Below are 15,378 nucleotides of genomic sequence, written 5' to 3' on the forward strand. Positions count from 1 at the left end.
TGGACATAAGGAAGAAATTCTTTACGCTGAGGGTGGTGAGACACTGGCCCAGGTTGCCCAGAGAGGTGGTGGATGCCCCATCCCTGGAAACATTCCAGGTCAGGTTGGACGGGGCTCTGAGCAACCTGATCTGGTTGAAGATGTCCCTGCCCACGGCAGGGGGGTTGGACTAGATGGCCTTTAGACGTCCCTTCCAACCCAAACCATGCCATGATTCTGGGATTTGCATTTGCAGCTGTTTTGGTGGAGCCTCATCCAGCCCAGAGCAAGAAGTCACCTTCATTACGTTTAATTTCTGGCAGATCAGACCCCCCTCGCCCCACGGATGGGCACGTCCTTCAAGCTCTGCTCCCAGTCCTAGTCCTGGTCCCAGGTTTAGGACCACGCACATCCTTCCTGAGAAGCAGAAACACAGGAACATCGTTGGCAGGGACCTCCGAGGTCTCCAGTCCAACCCCCTGCACGGAGCAGGACCAACGCCAAAGTTAGATCAGGCTGCTTGGAGCAACCGGCCGAGTTTTGAACGTGCCCACCGACAGATCTTAGCAGCTCTTGAGATGCCAGGAGAAACAATCTGAAATCTCCTCCGGCATCTAGGGATGGAGGTCTCCTGGTCCAAGGACGGAGGCAAAGACCTGCAGCAGGTTGGGCATTGGCCAACGTGCGCGTCTGTCGTGTAGCCCAGAGGTCCTTCCTCCCTGCTGCTGCGGCTTGAGAAAGCCCGGTTGTCTCCTCTGGGACACAGGGCTCTTCTCCCTGGCTTTCACTCACACCTTCAAGGAGCACCGAGGGTACGGAGAAGAAGATAAGGTAAGACAAAATAAAATGAACCCATCCTCTGAAACAGCGGAATTTCCCCGGATGGTCTGTTCTCTGGACCGCGGCTATCGGAAGCCAAGATCTCCCGGCTCGCTCCAAGGCCTTTCTGCCGGTGGGGTGGGCGGAGGTTGCTCTCACAGCTTCATTTTAGAGCTGGGGAATGAGGACGCTGGGCCCAAGGACACAGTGGGTGGGGGGGGGAAACGGGGACGGCCCCAGCGAGCCCGACGCGTTCGAGATGGCTCCAAAATTTCTCTCCCGCTGCCGTTACAGACCAAGAGGAGGGGAAGGGTCCGGGTGGCGCTTGGGAAGAGACACAACCGGTGCGAAGACGGAGCTCGGACCACGTGGAGCCACTTTTCTCCTCCAGCCGGAGCCCCCAAACCCCAGGCAGCAGCACCCCTCGCTGCTGGGAGCCGGCGGGGTCCCTGCGAGCACCCTGGGCTCAGGGCCGCGGGGGGCCCCGCTCCGACCCCGGGCCCTGCGGCAGGTCTAAAATCCGGCACCAAACACAGGGACGTTTCCTTCAGGGAGCAAAAACCCTTTCGTTTTTCTGGGTTGCTTTTTGTTTTTGGGGGGGGGGTGTGTTGAAATCCCAGCGGTCGCTGCTACGGTCACTACAGTTTCCAAACCAGCAGCACGTGGTGGCCTGACCCTGAAGGAGGAAACTTTTTTGCTTTTTATACAAAAATTAGGGTATTTATATATATACACACACACGGAATAAGCTTTTTTTTTTTTTTTCTCCTTTTTTTTTTTAAAGAGCTGACCAGCGGAAAAATGTGAAACCATTTCCCTGCAGGTTCGGAGAAGCTTGTGCTTGTGGGGCTGTGGGGTTTTTGGTTGTTTATATTTTTTTTTTTTCAGATGAGATCCAGGATACCTTTTTCTTCTTTTTTTTTTTTTTTTTTTTTAAAAAGGCTTTACTCCCTCAAGAAAAAAAAAAAAAAAAAGATTTACAAACAAAATAACAGCCTGTATCAACTCTCCAGAAGAGAGATGGTATGACAATATTAATCCAAACATCACGCTATTTAATTCCCCAATAAAACATTGGAAAAAAAGGAGCCAACAGTATCTGCACTAACACTTTGCTACATATAAAATCTCCAGCTAATATGAAGCTTATGGTACCAACCTCTAAAACAGTTAAGATATATACACATATTTTTCGGGGGGGTATATTAACAAACAGAATATTACAAAATATTAAAGAAGGCAACTCTTCTGTCATTTGTTTCGGGGCGTGGATTTTTTGTTTTCTTCACTTGAAGTTGGCGTAGTCTGAGAAGGCGTCGATATATTCCTGCACCACCTTGTAGCAGAATTCGTACTGTTCCTGCGGGATTCGGGGGGAGCACAGCGTTAGACCAAGAAAATTCGCACCCGAGACGTAATTTGGTGCTTCACGGTGGGCGGCTAGCTGGGACCGAGCATGGGCAGGTGTCCTCAGCCCAGACCGAGGGCAGGAACCGGATTCCCACCCGTGAGCAGGTCCCACCTCCTTTGTGACCCCAAAACTGGGCTGCCCACCCTCCTCGCTGGGCTGCCACCAGCAAAAGAAACTCTGCTTTCCCCTTCCTCCCCGAGGTCCTATTTTGACCCCCAAAAGACTTTTTCTTAAATCCCTGAGCATCCTCGCAAACCCCTCTTGCCAGACCTCATCTAGTCCTGCCTGCTCCTCCCCTCCCTGCCACGCTGCCTGCCCAAGCCCCTGCCACAGCCGCTCCAGGACAGGTTGCCAGGCTCCCGGAGCCCATAAATACGTGGGCTGTGGCTGAGGATGTCTCCAAGGAGGCTCCTCCAGCTTGTGTCAGTGCTCAAAAGGGGCTTGATGCCTTCAGCCAGCCAAGCTCCGCTCTTCCAGTTGTCCTAACAGGAGGAAGGGGAGACACCTCCTGACCCACCTCCATCCCTTGCTCTTTCGTGGAGAGAGAAAACCTTCAACCGAGGAAGTTTTTGCTCAACGTTGAGTCCCCAGCCCATTCCCGCTGAGGTCTGGGGTGGCAGGAGGAACGTGGGGTGTGCTCAGCTGCGCTTACCAGTGTCTGCACCATATGCGGCCTCTGTAGTCTTAAACTCTTCACCGTCTGAAAGACGTCAAGAATCCCTTCTGCCTTCACCCTTTCCAGGACAGTGCTCAGCGCACAGAAGGTGCCTGTTCTTCCTGCTCCGGCACTGGCAAAGAGAAACCAGAAGGTAAAGGAAACCATCCGTCCTGACCGTGTTGGCTTTGCTCAGGGGACAATCCATAGGGGAACCACCGGAGAACCGGAGGAGCCAACGGTCCTGCCCCAGCCTCTCCTAGTTTAGCTAGGACCTGCTCTACGAGATCGAAGCCTCTTTGCTTAGCTGAGCAGGAAAACCCCGTACCATGTCTGCCCGGGCTGCTCCTGCTCAGCCCAAGTCTTCTGAAGGACCTTTGACCACCTCCAAAGCTTCCTGCAGAGCAGGTCCCCTTGGAGGGGTGTCCAACCCCTGCTCCACCCGGGCTTTACCTGCAGTGCACAGTGATCGGGTGGTTGCCAGACTGCTGCTGCTGCTTCTGCACAGCCGCGATGATGTTGATCATTCCCTTCCCATCCCCAGGGATCCCAACTTCTGGCCAGCCGTGGAAATGAAACTGCCGAATCTGTCGGCTCTTGTTTTCCTGGTGGAAGAGCACAGCTCAGGGTCAGTAAGTTGGTGGGAGACCCGTACCAAGAAACCCACCAGCTCAAGGCTTTGGGAAAACCACCTGCTTAGGAAAGCTGTCCGCTTGTGGAGGGGAGGCATTCCCGTGGCACGGAGCAGGGCAGGACGCAGGGAACGGGGAGGAAGAGGGAGGTTGGGTGGTGGGCACAGGGACAAGGCAGAAGGAGGACGAGGGCTGCTTGGTGGCGGCAGGGCGGAGGGGCTGGATGACAAGAGATCAGCAGGACAGGGAACCCCCAGGGGTGGGAGGTAAGCGTAGGGAAGAAGGTGGGATTGCAGGGGACGGACACTACTTTGGGATGACGGGGAGATGATGGAGCTGAAGATGCCAGAGGGGAGGTTCAGCACTTGCAAGAGGAACCGCAAAGCACCATAAACACCAATGGGAGTTGTTGACAGCCAAACCCAAGAGGACCTAGAGCTCCCCGCAGGGAGAAGGCCAGACTCTTACCCTGGTGTTCGTTACCAGCAGGTCCCGCACCGTATAGCTCTCGCACTCCTCCTCTTTTTTCAGCTCCACAGTGATGTCTCCATAGGACACTGAGCCGTCAGACGGCCAGTACTGGGCACACTTCTCCTGAGAAAGCATTACAGGAGGAGACAGGGTGAAGGCCCTGTACTTTTCCTGTGGGCTTGAATGGAAGGAGTCTTCTCCTGCAGCTGGCAGCTGCCCAAAGCCACGTGGGACCTCATAGAATCACAGAATGGTTTGGGTTGGAAGGGACCTTAAAGATCATCTAGTTCCAACCCCCCTGCCATGGGCAGGGACATCTTCAACTAGGTCAGGTTGCTCAGAGCCCCGTCCAACCTGGCCTGGAATGTTTCCAGGGATGGGGCATCCACCACCTCTCTGGGCAACCTGGGCCAGTGTCTCACTACCCTCACAGTGAAGAATTTCTTTCTAATATCTAATCTAAATCTACCCTCTTTCAGTTTAAAACTGTTACTCCTTGTCCTATCACTATCTCATGGGCTTGCTTCGGAGATGAGATGCCCGCTACACCCAGAGGTGCTTTGAGAACTGAGGGTCCAGAGCTGGTTTACTGAACATCTCCCCACCCTGGGTCTACCAACATCTGGATTCTTTGCACTAGAAGTAGAGGCTGAAATATGTCTCCTGCATGGCTTTGCTAAAGAAAGGGTGAAAGAGCACCCAACGCGTGCAGCGCTGGCAGTGCCGTGGCCATCGGGAGATTTTAAGGGGTCACACTGATCTATTTTGCTGGTGCTCCAGTGCAGCTATCCCCGGGCGCTTACCTGGCCTCTCTCCTCCAGCTCCGTTAGCATCACTATGGAGCAGGATTTCCACTCCCAGATCATCCTCCAGAAGTCCTCTATCGTGTGCTGCAGCGGTCCTTGGCTGGCGATATAAGAGTCCTTCTGGCGATAACCCTGCAATTTGAAAACGGGGTTAGCGGTGAATCGGCAGCGCTTGGACGCCAGGAGCAGCGGGAGGAACACTCTTGGACACAGTCAGGTTACCAAGCTCAGTGAATTTTTGGGAGGATCATGACTGTCCGTGTGAATGACCACAGCCTGGGCAGAGAAACCTGCTCTCATGGTGAGCTACGTCCCCACGCACGGGCATTACCACACTGCCGCTCGGCAGCTGAGGTACCCTCAGCCAGCGCTTTACCGTGGTAAGACCTTTGTTTTTAAAGAAATGCAGCTCGAGGAGGATCATATCCTCTACACGTGCACGGCCTTATCCATTTGGTGAAGAAAGATTTGGGTTTCCAGCACTCCTAAGCGATGTTGCAAAGTCTGAGCGCTGTAGCAGAGCCTTGCCTAAGCTCCAACTACTTCAGGTATGATTTTTACTGGGGATTTTTGGAAAAAGTAAGCAAAACTAGATGGACCTAGATGATCTTTAAGGTCCCTTCCAACCCAAACCATACTATGATCTATGATCTATGAAAACCAGTAGTAAGTCTGGTTGACTCTGGCTCTTCCATGACCACAAAGTGCTTCTGTTTCCAAAACCCCTCCGACGTTCCCCTGTGCCCTCGCTGCAGGCTGTGACTACAGAAGCTTCATTATTTGGAGCTTGTCATTTAAGCAAAGTTCAGCAGAGGCAGGAAATTGAATCCTCAACAAAAATTGCTTACGTGACATTTAAGCTTTCTGATCTCGACACAGAACAAGGCGGCTGCTCCCGGCTGCGTTGTGTCGGATGCTCACGCAGCCAGAGCAACCCGCGGGGACCCAGCAAAGGAGATTTCAGGGAGCAATTAATTTGGGATGTCATAACTGGGAATAAGCTAGTTTTGCTGGTTCAACCCATGGCAGCAATCTCCCTTTGGGGGAAAAAAAACCCCTGCCATTAGGAGATGAAAATAGGAATTGGGCTAGAAAAGAGCAGGGCTCTGTCACTTAGCCAGCGCTGGCATCACTGCACGAAGATAAATACTCATACGAAATGTCCCCCTGAAGTCAACAGCATTACTCACGAGGAAAGGATGTGCAATCACTTACCTCCTCCTCGGAGTGAGGAAAGCACTTAACCTCTCTGCCTCGCCTCCTCCCGTCACCCAGACAGGTATAATGGGATTGACCTGGTTTTTCCCAAGGGTTTTGGGATCCGTGTATTGCTCCGTTACCTAATCTAGTGGATGTTTTCTGACCAAATGAACAGTGCCGTATAGCAATCATTTCCACGGCTACGTGCATCCGCTTCTCCAAAGCCATCATCAGAGCCCGGAGTTGCAGAAGTGAGACCAGGATCTGGAGGCCCTGCTCAAGCTCCAGCTCTCCTCTCCCGCCATCCATGGGTCACAAGGAAACTGTATATACAGAGGGGGTTTCTTGGAGAAAGAAACCAGCACCATCCGGTGACATGAAGCAAAATCAAGTGGAAAGAGCCTTACAAAACCCAGAGAAGAAGTGTTTCGAGACAAATCCTTTCCATAGGAAGCAGTGTGAGGTAAAGAGCTTCCATTGGGAGAAGATGGAAAGAAGATTAAAGAAGACTCACGTCAATGAAGGATGCGTTTACGTAGTCTGTGTTCTCTTCACCTCTCTTCACTGGAATGATTACTCGGTTGAATTCATCTGAAACAGAAGAGAAATGATCTGAGTTTTGGGGAACACCTTCAAAGCACGACTCCTTGATAACCATGCACGGCCTTTAGCTGGGACGTCACCAAGCTCTAGGTGAGAGAACAGAGATATGGGAAGGGGAGCCCTGTGTTTACAGCACCCATTTGGGATGAGGAGACTCAGTTCTGCTTTCTGCCATGCCCTGGTTTGGGGAAGGAGAAGGGGATGCTGAGGACTGAAGGAGCAGGACCTGTTCAACACAGGGACTCCCTTCTCCCTCGAGGCAGAAGGCCTCGGCAGCATAAACCTGCTGAGAAGAAAGTCATGGCAGGGACAGGGCAGAATGAAGAAAAGCCCTGGGGGCAGCGTTACATTTGGCCATGAAAAAACACCTGCCCTTGACTCTGCCCCGTCCCTTCATGCTGTCCCCGCTTGAGCAGGGGGTTGGAGCAGATGATCTCCAGAGGTCCCTTCCAACCTCAGCCAGACTGTGACTCCACTACTGCGGGCACAAATGCCTCCGTCTCGACAGCTCCTGAGCACTCACAGAATCACTGAGCGGTTGAGGTGGGAAGGGACCTCTGGAGGTCATCTGCTCCAACCCCCTGCTCCAGCAGGGCCACCCACAGCTGCTGGCCCAGGACTATCTGGCTTCTGAATATCTCCAAGGATGGAGACCCCACAACCTCCCTGGGCAACCTGTGCCAGTGCTCGGTCACCCTCACACTCAAAAAGTGTTTCCTAATGTTCAGGGGGACCCTCCTGTGTCTCAGTTTGTGCCCATTGACCCTTGTCCTGTCACTGGGCACCGCTGGAAAGAGCCTGGCTCCGTCCTCTTTGCTCCCTCCCCTCAGGTACTTGTAGACATTGATGAGACCCCCCGCAGCCTCCTCTTCTCCAGGCTGAACTCAGCTCTCTCAGCCTTTCCTCATAGCAGAGATGCTCCAGTCCCTGAATCATCTTTGTGACCCTTCGCTGGGCTCTCTCCAGTATGTCCATGTCTCTCCTGTACTGGGGAGCCCAGCGCTGGACACAGCGCTCCAGGCGTGGCCTCACCGGTGCCGAGTGGAGGGGAAGGATCACCTCCCTCGACCTGCTGGCAACGCTCTGTCTAACGCAGCCCAGGACACCACTGGCCCTCTTTGCTGCAAGGGCACGTTGCTGGCTCAGGGTCAACCTGGTGTCCACCAGGACCCCCAGGTCCTTTCCTGCCAAGCCGCTTTCCGGCTGGGTGGCCCCCAGCCCATACTGCTGCCTGGGGTTGTTCCTCCCCAGGGGCAGGACTTTGCACTTCTCCTTGTTGAACTTCATAAGGTCCCTGTTGGCCCATTTCTCCAGCCTGACTCCTGTCCCCACAACCACCCAAGCAGTCCCCTCACCCACCGGGCATGCTTTCCCCAGGCAGACAAACAAGTCTTACATGGAATTATCTGAAGCACCCTGTTCTTCTTCATGTTTGCCGGCAAGTTGCCCGTTCTCATCTTGTCGTTCTGAATTTTGATTGAAGTGAGCTTCTGCAGAGGAAGGAACGAAAGCAGTGGCAGCTTTCAGAGCCACCCTGCGCCAGGCAAGCGCATGGTGGTCCCCGCAGCCCAGCACCGTCCGAGTGGATCCACCAGGACAAGCACCACGCTCACCTTGAACTCCTCTTCCAGCCCGTTGCTGCTGGTCCCTGGCACTTTGTTGTAGATCTTCTGGAGGTGGATCTCTAACGAGGTCACCTCCAGCTCTGTGTCACCGTAGAGATAGTGCTCCAGAAGTGCTTGGTATATAAACACATACTGCATCTGCAAGGGTTGCAGGAAGAAGCCATCAGCCTCCGCTCCACGCTCAGCGAGCGCATCCCGGTGCCCGGGCACATGCTGGCAGCAAACCCACCACCCCACTGCCCACCTGTGCTCACTGGGCACGTGGCACCCCTCCGAGACCCCAGAAAAGTGGTTAACAACCTTTCTGCTGTTGTACAGGGACCTTATTTGCTACATGACACAAAGCTGACACGACACAAAACTTTCTCCAAGTATGGAGAAAAGGAGGCTGAGGGGAGACCTCATCGCTCTCTACAACTCCCTGAAAGGAGGTTGTAGCGAGGTGGGGTCGGTCTCTTCTCCCAAGTAACAAGCGACAGGACGAGAGGAAACGGCCTCAAGTTGCGCCAGGGGAGGTTTAGATTGGACACGAGGAAAAATGTCTTTACTGAGAGAGTGGTGAAACACTGGAACAGGCTGCCCAGGGAAGTGGTGGAGTCCCCATCCCTGGAGGTATTTAAAAGACGTGTAGATGTGGTGCTTAGGGACATGGTTTAGTGGTGGACTTGGCAGTGCTAGGTTAACGGTTGCACTTGATGATCTTAAGGGTCTTTTCCAACCTAAACGATTCTATGAAGGGGATTAAAAAGAGCAGGACCCAGCAAAAGGCTCACTTGATGCAGCATCCTTCCAAAAGGAAGGATGATACTCGACCTGCACGTAGGCTTCGCTGCAGGCTGGGTACCGAAATCTAACTCCAGCGAGCAAAGCCCAGACGAGACCGCAGCAGCACACTTACATCTGTCTGTACCATCTGGCAGCGCTGAGCCCGGATCCGGCTCACAAAGCCGTAAACGTCCACCTTCCTCTCCGCATGCATCATGTCCAGCATGGCATCGATGACGATAAAAGTGCCCGTGCGTCCTACCCCGGCGCTGAAAGAGCAGAGGGGACAAGCGGTCAGTGCAGCAGTGTTGGCGTTGGGGTCCCCTGTAGGGCGGCCGGGAGCGAGCCAGACGCTTCCCAGCAGTGAGTAAATAGCAAAATCTGTTTTGGAGATGAGAGAGGTCCTCAGCCCGGTGTTCAGTGTCGCCTGGGTTTTGCAGAGAGATGCGCACAGCATCTCCAGCAACCGCTGCGACCGGAGTGCATGAAGGCACAAAGCAGGGTGAGCCAAAGCAAAACCTGAGCCAGCTACGGCTTCCAGAGTCTTATGGGCTGCCTGTTCCTACCAGCTGCCTGCTGCTCCTTCCAGTCACCCTCCATCACGTGAAGGGGAGCCCACAGGGAAGCCTTGCTTCTGTGCTGGTAACTCAACCGTTAAGGAGAAGAAGAAAGATGAGGCCAGCAGACGCTATGGAAAGACAAAGCTCTTTTGTCAGCTGCCTCCTGAGAAGAAAGCTGGAAAGATGGACTTGGGACGTTGCAAATGTGATCATCATCTCTGCTTTTAACCACGGGGCTTTCCCTCATTGAAACACGGACAGCCTCTGCGACTCTCCCAGGCTTGCTGTTGTGCCTGAAACCACTCCACGTGAGGTCAAACACCGTGGTCCCTGCGCCCAGGCATGCTGTCAGCTGAGTACTGCCTTCCCACAACAGGAGGTGTTGCCCGCTCGTGCCCAGGGCAGCGGAGAGCCATGGGAGATGCCACCAATGCCCAGCAGTGGTGCTTAGCTTGGCTCACTCAGCATCCAGCTCAACCCAAACGACCACTCAACACGAGTTGTAACACCATCACGTTGCTGACTCCAAGAAGTTCCTTCAATTCACATGCGTTTTTTTGAATGTTCCCATGTGGAACATTCCCATTTAACATGGGAAAATTAAATAAAAATAATAAAAAAGGCCTGACTGGAAAAAATCCTTTTAGTATTAAATAGGAGATGCTTTCCAAGTGACCCAGGAGAGGCAGAGGTCAGCCGTGACCAGGACGTACCTGCAGTGCACTACTATTGCTCCTGCGTATTGGGGATTACATGTCTTCACCTTCTTCAAGAACTTCAGCATCCCGATGGGGGTGAAGGGGACCCCGAAGTCAGGCCAGCTGGTGAAGTGGAACTGAGTCACCAGACGCTGAGGCTTCTTGTTCGTGACGTCGCCGACCTGAAGGGGAAACGTGTATTCAGATTAATGATAAATACTCAGATTTCCCGTCTTTCCCCAAAAGCAAGGGCAGAGGGGAAGCTACAGCCCCAAGGCTGAGCTGGAAGGCTTAAGAAGCACTAGTGTCCACAAGCCGAAAGGGCATGGACCCAGGCTCCGGAGCCAAATTAGTCTCTAAAAGCATGGCATTTTAATCACCCAGCATCACATCCCGCATCCTAGGGGTGAGAGATGCTAGCCCAGCCTTGGCTGTGGCTCCGACCTGGCAGAAGCTGCTGTATTTCGTTCCCAGCGAGCTCAAAAAGAAGCTGCTGCTCTATCTTTTCCCACACCTCTGCCCACAGCATCCTCCTATTAAAGGCAGGGGAGGAAACCACCCACGTCCAGGCCATCAGAGTGAAGGGTGAAGCTCAGGAGAACCCCACTCAGGGTCCAGACAGGTTTTCGATCGCCAGCTCTTCCTTGCTTGCCTCCGAGAGCAGCAGGAAAACAAACAGAGCGACTAAAGCATCCAGACCCTCCTTGGAGGATGAGAAAACGTAGCGACAGATGGGAAAGCAATCAAAACCAACGCATACGGCGCTGGATTTTGTCTCAGCTCGTGGGATAAATCTGATTATTTGCAGGCATTAAGTATCTGTGGGTGAGAGCAGGAACTGGTAACAGCAAGTGCTGGATCATTACAGGACTGAATTTCAGCCTTGGCATCCATCAGCTTCCCTGCTTTCAGTGCAGCCACGCTGGTACCCACTGGGAGCGGGCTCCCAGGTGTTTAAGGCGAGTAAATTCTTAATAGCTCTGGTTAAAAGTGGATGCTGGGGTCAGTTCATCCCAACTCTGCTCTCACGGCACCTCAGAGGAGTTGAGGAGCACGCCAGCACCTGTTGGATGACCAGCGTGGAGAGGGGAGGGATGGGATGGGATGGGATGGGATGGGATGGGATGGGATGGGATGGGATGGGATGGGATGAGAAACGCGAGCCCTGGCACCTGCTGGATGCAGAACTTCCGCACGGTGTAATCCACCAGGACGGTCACGTCCTCCACGGACACTCGGATGTTCCCGTACGTCCAGCAGCCCTGATCCGGCCAGTACTGAGCACACTTACACTGCGGGGAGAGAAAACAGGCGCAGATGAGCTCCGGTCCCTTGCAAGCCTGGGACCGGCTCCAAGACATGCCCATGGGCATGAGATGTGCTGGATTTGGACGAAGTTGGGTTCGATACCAGCCCATGAAGCCTTCTGGCACCTACCTCCTTCCTCTCTTTCAGGTTGGTCACCATGACAATTGTTGCTGTGTTTTGCTCCCAAATCATCCTCCAAAAATCGTTCACGGTTTCTTCCTTTGGTCCTAAGGGGAAGGTAAAAAGAAATGCGGTCTTTGGGATCAACCCCTTAAGCGCCAAGACCGAAACCCAGTCTGTGAAGTCACACGTTGTGGATGATGCCACACATTTTTTGCCAATAGATGTCAGCACAGGAGGTGTTTTGGTGTCTGGGAATGTCGGCTAACCCAAGGAACAATCCTATCACACAAGAACTTGGCTTTTTGGATACATTTTATGATGAGGAATTCCATTTTCTGCCCAAAAAGGGGAAACTGGACAAATGGAGCATGGAAACGACTGGCCCAAGTTCACCCAGGGAAACTGTGGCCGTCACAAGTAGCTCGCAGAAGTCCTGTCCCCGAGCCTTGTGCTTTAACCACGGGATCCCACTTCAATATAGCACAAGAATAGCTACCTGCTTCCTGCCAGACAAGGAGCTGACTCAGCCTAGACCTCCCCTGCCAAGCCCGAGGCTAGGGGCGAGCCAAGAGAATAGCAGAGCCAAAGCTTTACCCCAGCCTGGTATCGCTGACGGACCTGATCCAGCCTTCCTTTTCCAGCAAGAGCCAGGCAAACTGGCAGGTGATAGCCTAACCCACTTTCAAGTCAAGAGCAGAAATGCAAAACACCTCCCATGGGCAGGTAACCCCCTTTTGCTGACATGAACCCCCCTGTGAGTGGGCATCTTGGTTTTAGGGACGTTTTTGGAGCGGTACAAGGAAAGCAAGAGAGCTGGAGGGCTATGGATGGTGCATGCAAGCCGGTGATGCACTGGCTGGGGGCAACGGAGCTCGGGAAGACTCGTGATGCCTGTTGCTCTCAATAGCTAAATAGTCCTGCCTTCCTTCTGAAGACCACAGTGAAATTTCTCTCCAAGGGCACAAGCCTTGGGTGGTGAGACACTGGCCCAGGTTGCCCAGAGAGGTGGTGGATGCCCCATCCCTGGAAACATTCCAGGTCAGGTTGGACGGGGCTCTGAGCAACCTGCTCTAGTTGAAGATGTCCCTGCCCATGGCAGGGGGGTTGGACGAGATGACCTTTAGAGGTCCCTTCCAACCCAAACTATTCTATGATTCTATGATTCTAAGCCTACATTATTGTCTGCTGAGGTTTAAAAAGGAGCAGAAATGAAGCCAGATCAGCATGGTGCTCTCCGTAATAACAGATCTGGGGAATTTAACTAAGCAGTTCACTGGCAAATATTTCCAGAGATACCAACCACCTGCATCTGTGGGCCAGGGTGGAAGGACAAGGCTCAGGGCAGAAACGCTTTGACACCCTCCAGCAATCGGTATTGCACAGGTAGGGCTTCTCTTCCTCCCCCAGTGCATCCAGCACTGGTCTTTGACTGGGAAAACCATTTTGGGAACAAACTGTGGATCAGCCAAGCCTCCTTTTGACCAGGGAAGCTCTGCCAGGCGCTGTGCTGTGGGGAGACTGGCACAGCTTTGCAGAGCAGAAGGACCCCAGCCCGACTGCGACCAGACAGAGCTACAGGAATAACTGAGCGTTTACCTTGTGCAGCAATGAACTTGTTTTTCTCTTGGTACCCCTACAGAGAAAAGGAGGAAAGGAAAACAAATGAAAGATCTGTATTTTTCTAACACAAGAGTCATGAAGTGCAGCTACATCATTAATAAACAGAGACATCACCTGCTCTGTTGCTCACTCCCCCCTGTGCAGAGAAGGGGCTGCAGCCTCCGAGGGGAGAAACAGCTCCAACAGTGGGGCAGAAATAATGGAAAATCCCTGTGCAAAGGGCCCTTGCCCCAGAGCAACACTCCCCACGCTCACGTAATGCAGGAACGACCCCGCTTGTTGGCACAAAGCACTAATGAAGTGGTACCCGACAGCCGTTCTGCTGGGATCAGACCCTGCATCCAGAGCATCATGTGAAAATCAGCATTAATCGCCGGGAGATGGGGCTGTTGAACTCATGGGGATTGATTTTGGGTATTTCCTAATGGATATTTATTTACTGGTGAAGAAAGGAAAAAGCTCTTTTGGGTCTTGCTTCTCTTCACGTGCCTCCATCTCTCTCAACGTCTATTTCTTCACATTACCCTTCCAACTTATTTGAGCTATATGGTGATAACCAGATAGGACCCATCTCCTGCTAGAAGCAGAGCAGGGCAATGTTGCTTCTGTTTTAGCTGGGTTCCTTGATTTCTTCTTCATCCCCTTCCCATGTCCAGGCCTGCAAGCTGGGAAGTACCGATGATTAACCACCCACACCACTCATCAGCCATTAATCTGAAATCCCCGATTCCTGCAGGAATGGTTCCCAAAGCCCTTCCAAACCAGCCAGCTCGGCTTTGCAGCACCCCAAGGGAGTGCAAGTGCTTCTCATTATTTTAGAAGCGGGGAAAAGAGAGGTGGGAAGAGATGGGACTATGGCAAAGCAGCTGAGCAAGGGCAGAGCTACAGCTAGAATTTGAGTTCCAGCTCTCAGCCTCTTCCTCCAACCACTCTCGCCTGGGCTCAAGGCGTGGAGCAAAGCACAGTGAGCTCTACCATGGCCACACAAGGTTACGAGATCAAAACCCAGCCTAATTTATTGCTCCAGAGGAGCTGGGGAGATGTTAACGTAGGAGGTAGTCTCTTAACCATCCTCTCCCAGGCACAAGTCACACCCCATAAAGACCCCACGCTCCTGGTGGGACCCCGCACCACTGGCTGGGGCGCAGCTGGTGGGGATTTCCCTTTCAAATCACAAAACTCACATTAATGAAGGAGGCGTTGATGTAGTCGGAGTCAGGAACTCCCTCGACAGGAGTCAGGTGAACCCTGGAATGATCATCTGGAGGAAAATTAAAACTTTGCATTAAAAACAACTCCCTCCATGCAGCTATCTGGCGTAGCGAGAAAGCCGGGTGTTGGAGTGGAGCCCAGTCTCGCTGGCTCCCCCGCGCACACAAACACCTTTATGCCCCCCAAATCTTCTTGCTTAAGCCTGGAGAGGTGCTAGACCTCGCCCAAGGAGGTTTTTCTTCTGCAGAGCGCACACATTTGAGGAAGCCCCCGAGGCAGCCTGCCGCCCCGCGCTGCCCAGCGAGAGCTGGCCATTTCGGCATTTCCCATCCATTTAATTTTCCATGGCCTCCCGGCCACTGACGGCTCCAGGGAGCTCCTCCTAGTAGGTATCTAAAGCTAAAGCAGATGCAGCCACCCATCTGGGAGGCGAAATGAGCTCAACCATGTCCTTGCCCATCCCAAAAACAGGAACAGGGAGCCCCGGCAGCAGCACCATCCGTGTCCTCCCCCCTGGCCCCAACATGCTCCGATACCTACAGGGCAAAATGTTCACGTATCTGTTCTTCTCCTTGTTCTCCTCCTTGGAAGCAGCTTCACACGTGGCCTGTATGGGACACGCTGGGAGAGCCTGCAATGGCAGAAAAGGGGGTTTTCCATGATGTTCTTACTCACGGCACAGCAGTAACCACAACGCAACCGGCACGTCGGCGCATGCCGCATCCGAGCATCCCATTGGAGGGTGGTCGCCCTTTGCTGGCCTCCAGGAGGTAGGTGAGCAGCAACCCCTTGTCCACCTGCCCCTTCGGACATGTCCCCACCACCCACACCCCTCGCCTCCACCCCAGCACCAGCTCCTCATCCCCACGGAGCTGAAGGTGACCATTTAAA

The 15,378-nt window shown here is 53.3% G+C and overlaps 1 protein-coding gene across 4 annotated transcripts in view; it reads right to left on the minus strand.

Moving 5' to 3' along the window:
• Positions 1-1,836: 1,836 nt before the first annotated feature.
• PTPRA (protein tyrosine phosphatase receptor type A) overlaps positions 1,837-15,378 on the minus strand; it is a 133,174-nt gene continuing 119,632 nt past the window's right edge. For all 4 annotated transcript variants that reach the window (XM_076335670.1, XM_076335669.1, XM_076335668.1 and 1 more), the window contains 15 exons: positions 15,028-15,118; positions 14,460-14,536; positions 13,252-13,288; positions 11,662-11,759; positions 11,397-11,516; positions 10,240-10,406; positions 9,100-9,235; positions 8,190-8,339; positions 7,973-8,066; positions 6,488-6,564; positions 4,771-4,905; positions 3,965-4,090; positions 3,318-3,469; positions 2,862-2,997; positions 1,837-2,158 (listed from right to left, as the gene is read on the minus strand). In XM_076335670.1, coding sequence (XP_076191785.1) covers positions 2,084-2,158; positions 2,862-2,997; positions 3,318-3,469; positions 3,965-4,090; positions 4,771-4,905; positions 6,488-6,564; positions 7,973-8,066; positions 8,190-8,339; positions 9,100-9,235; positions 10,240-10,406; positions 11,397-11,516; positions 11,662-11,759; positions 13,252-13,288; positions 14,460-14,536; positions 15,028-15,118 — 1,671 coding nt within the window. In that variant the 3' untranslated portion in view covers positions 1,837-2,083. The remainder of the gene's footprint in view (positions 2,159-2,861; positions 2,998-3,317; positions 3,470-3,964; positions 4,091-4,770; positions 4,906-6,487; positions 6,565-7,972; positions 8,067-8,189; positions 8,340-9,099; positions 9,236-10,239; positions 10,407-11,396; positions 11,517-11,661; positions 11,760-13,251; positions 13,289-14,459; positions 14,537-15,027; positions 15,119-15,378) is intronic.

This window comes from Aptenodytes patagonicus, chromosome 4 (assembly GCF_965638725.1).
Source record: "Aptenodytes patagonicus chromosome 4, bAptPat1.pri.cur, whole genome shotgun sequence".
Classification (NCBI taxonomy): domain Eukaryota; kingdom Metazoa; phylum Chordata; class Aves; order Sphenisciformes; family Spheniscidae; genus Aptenodytes; species Aptenodytes patagonicus.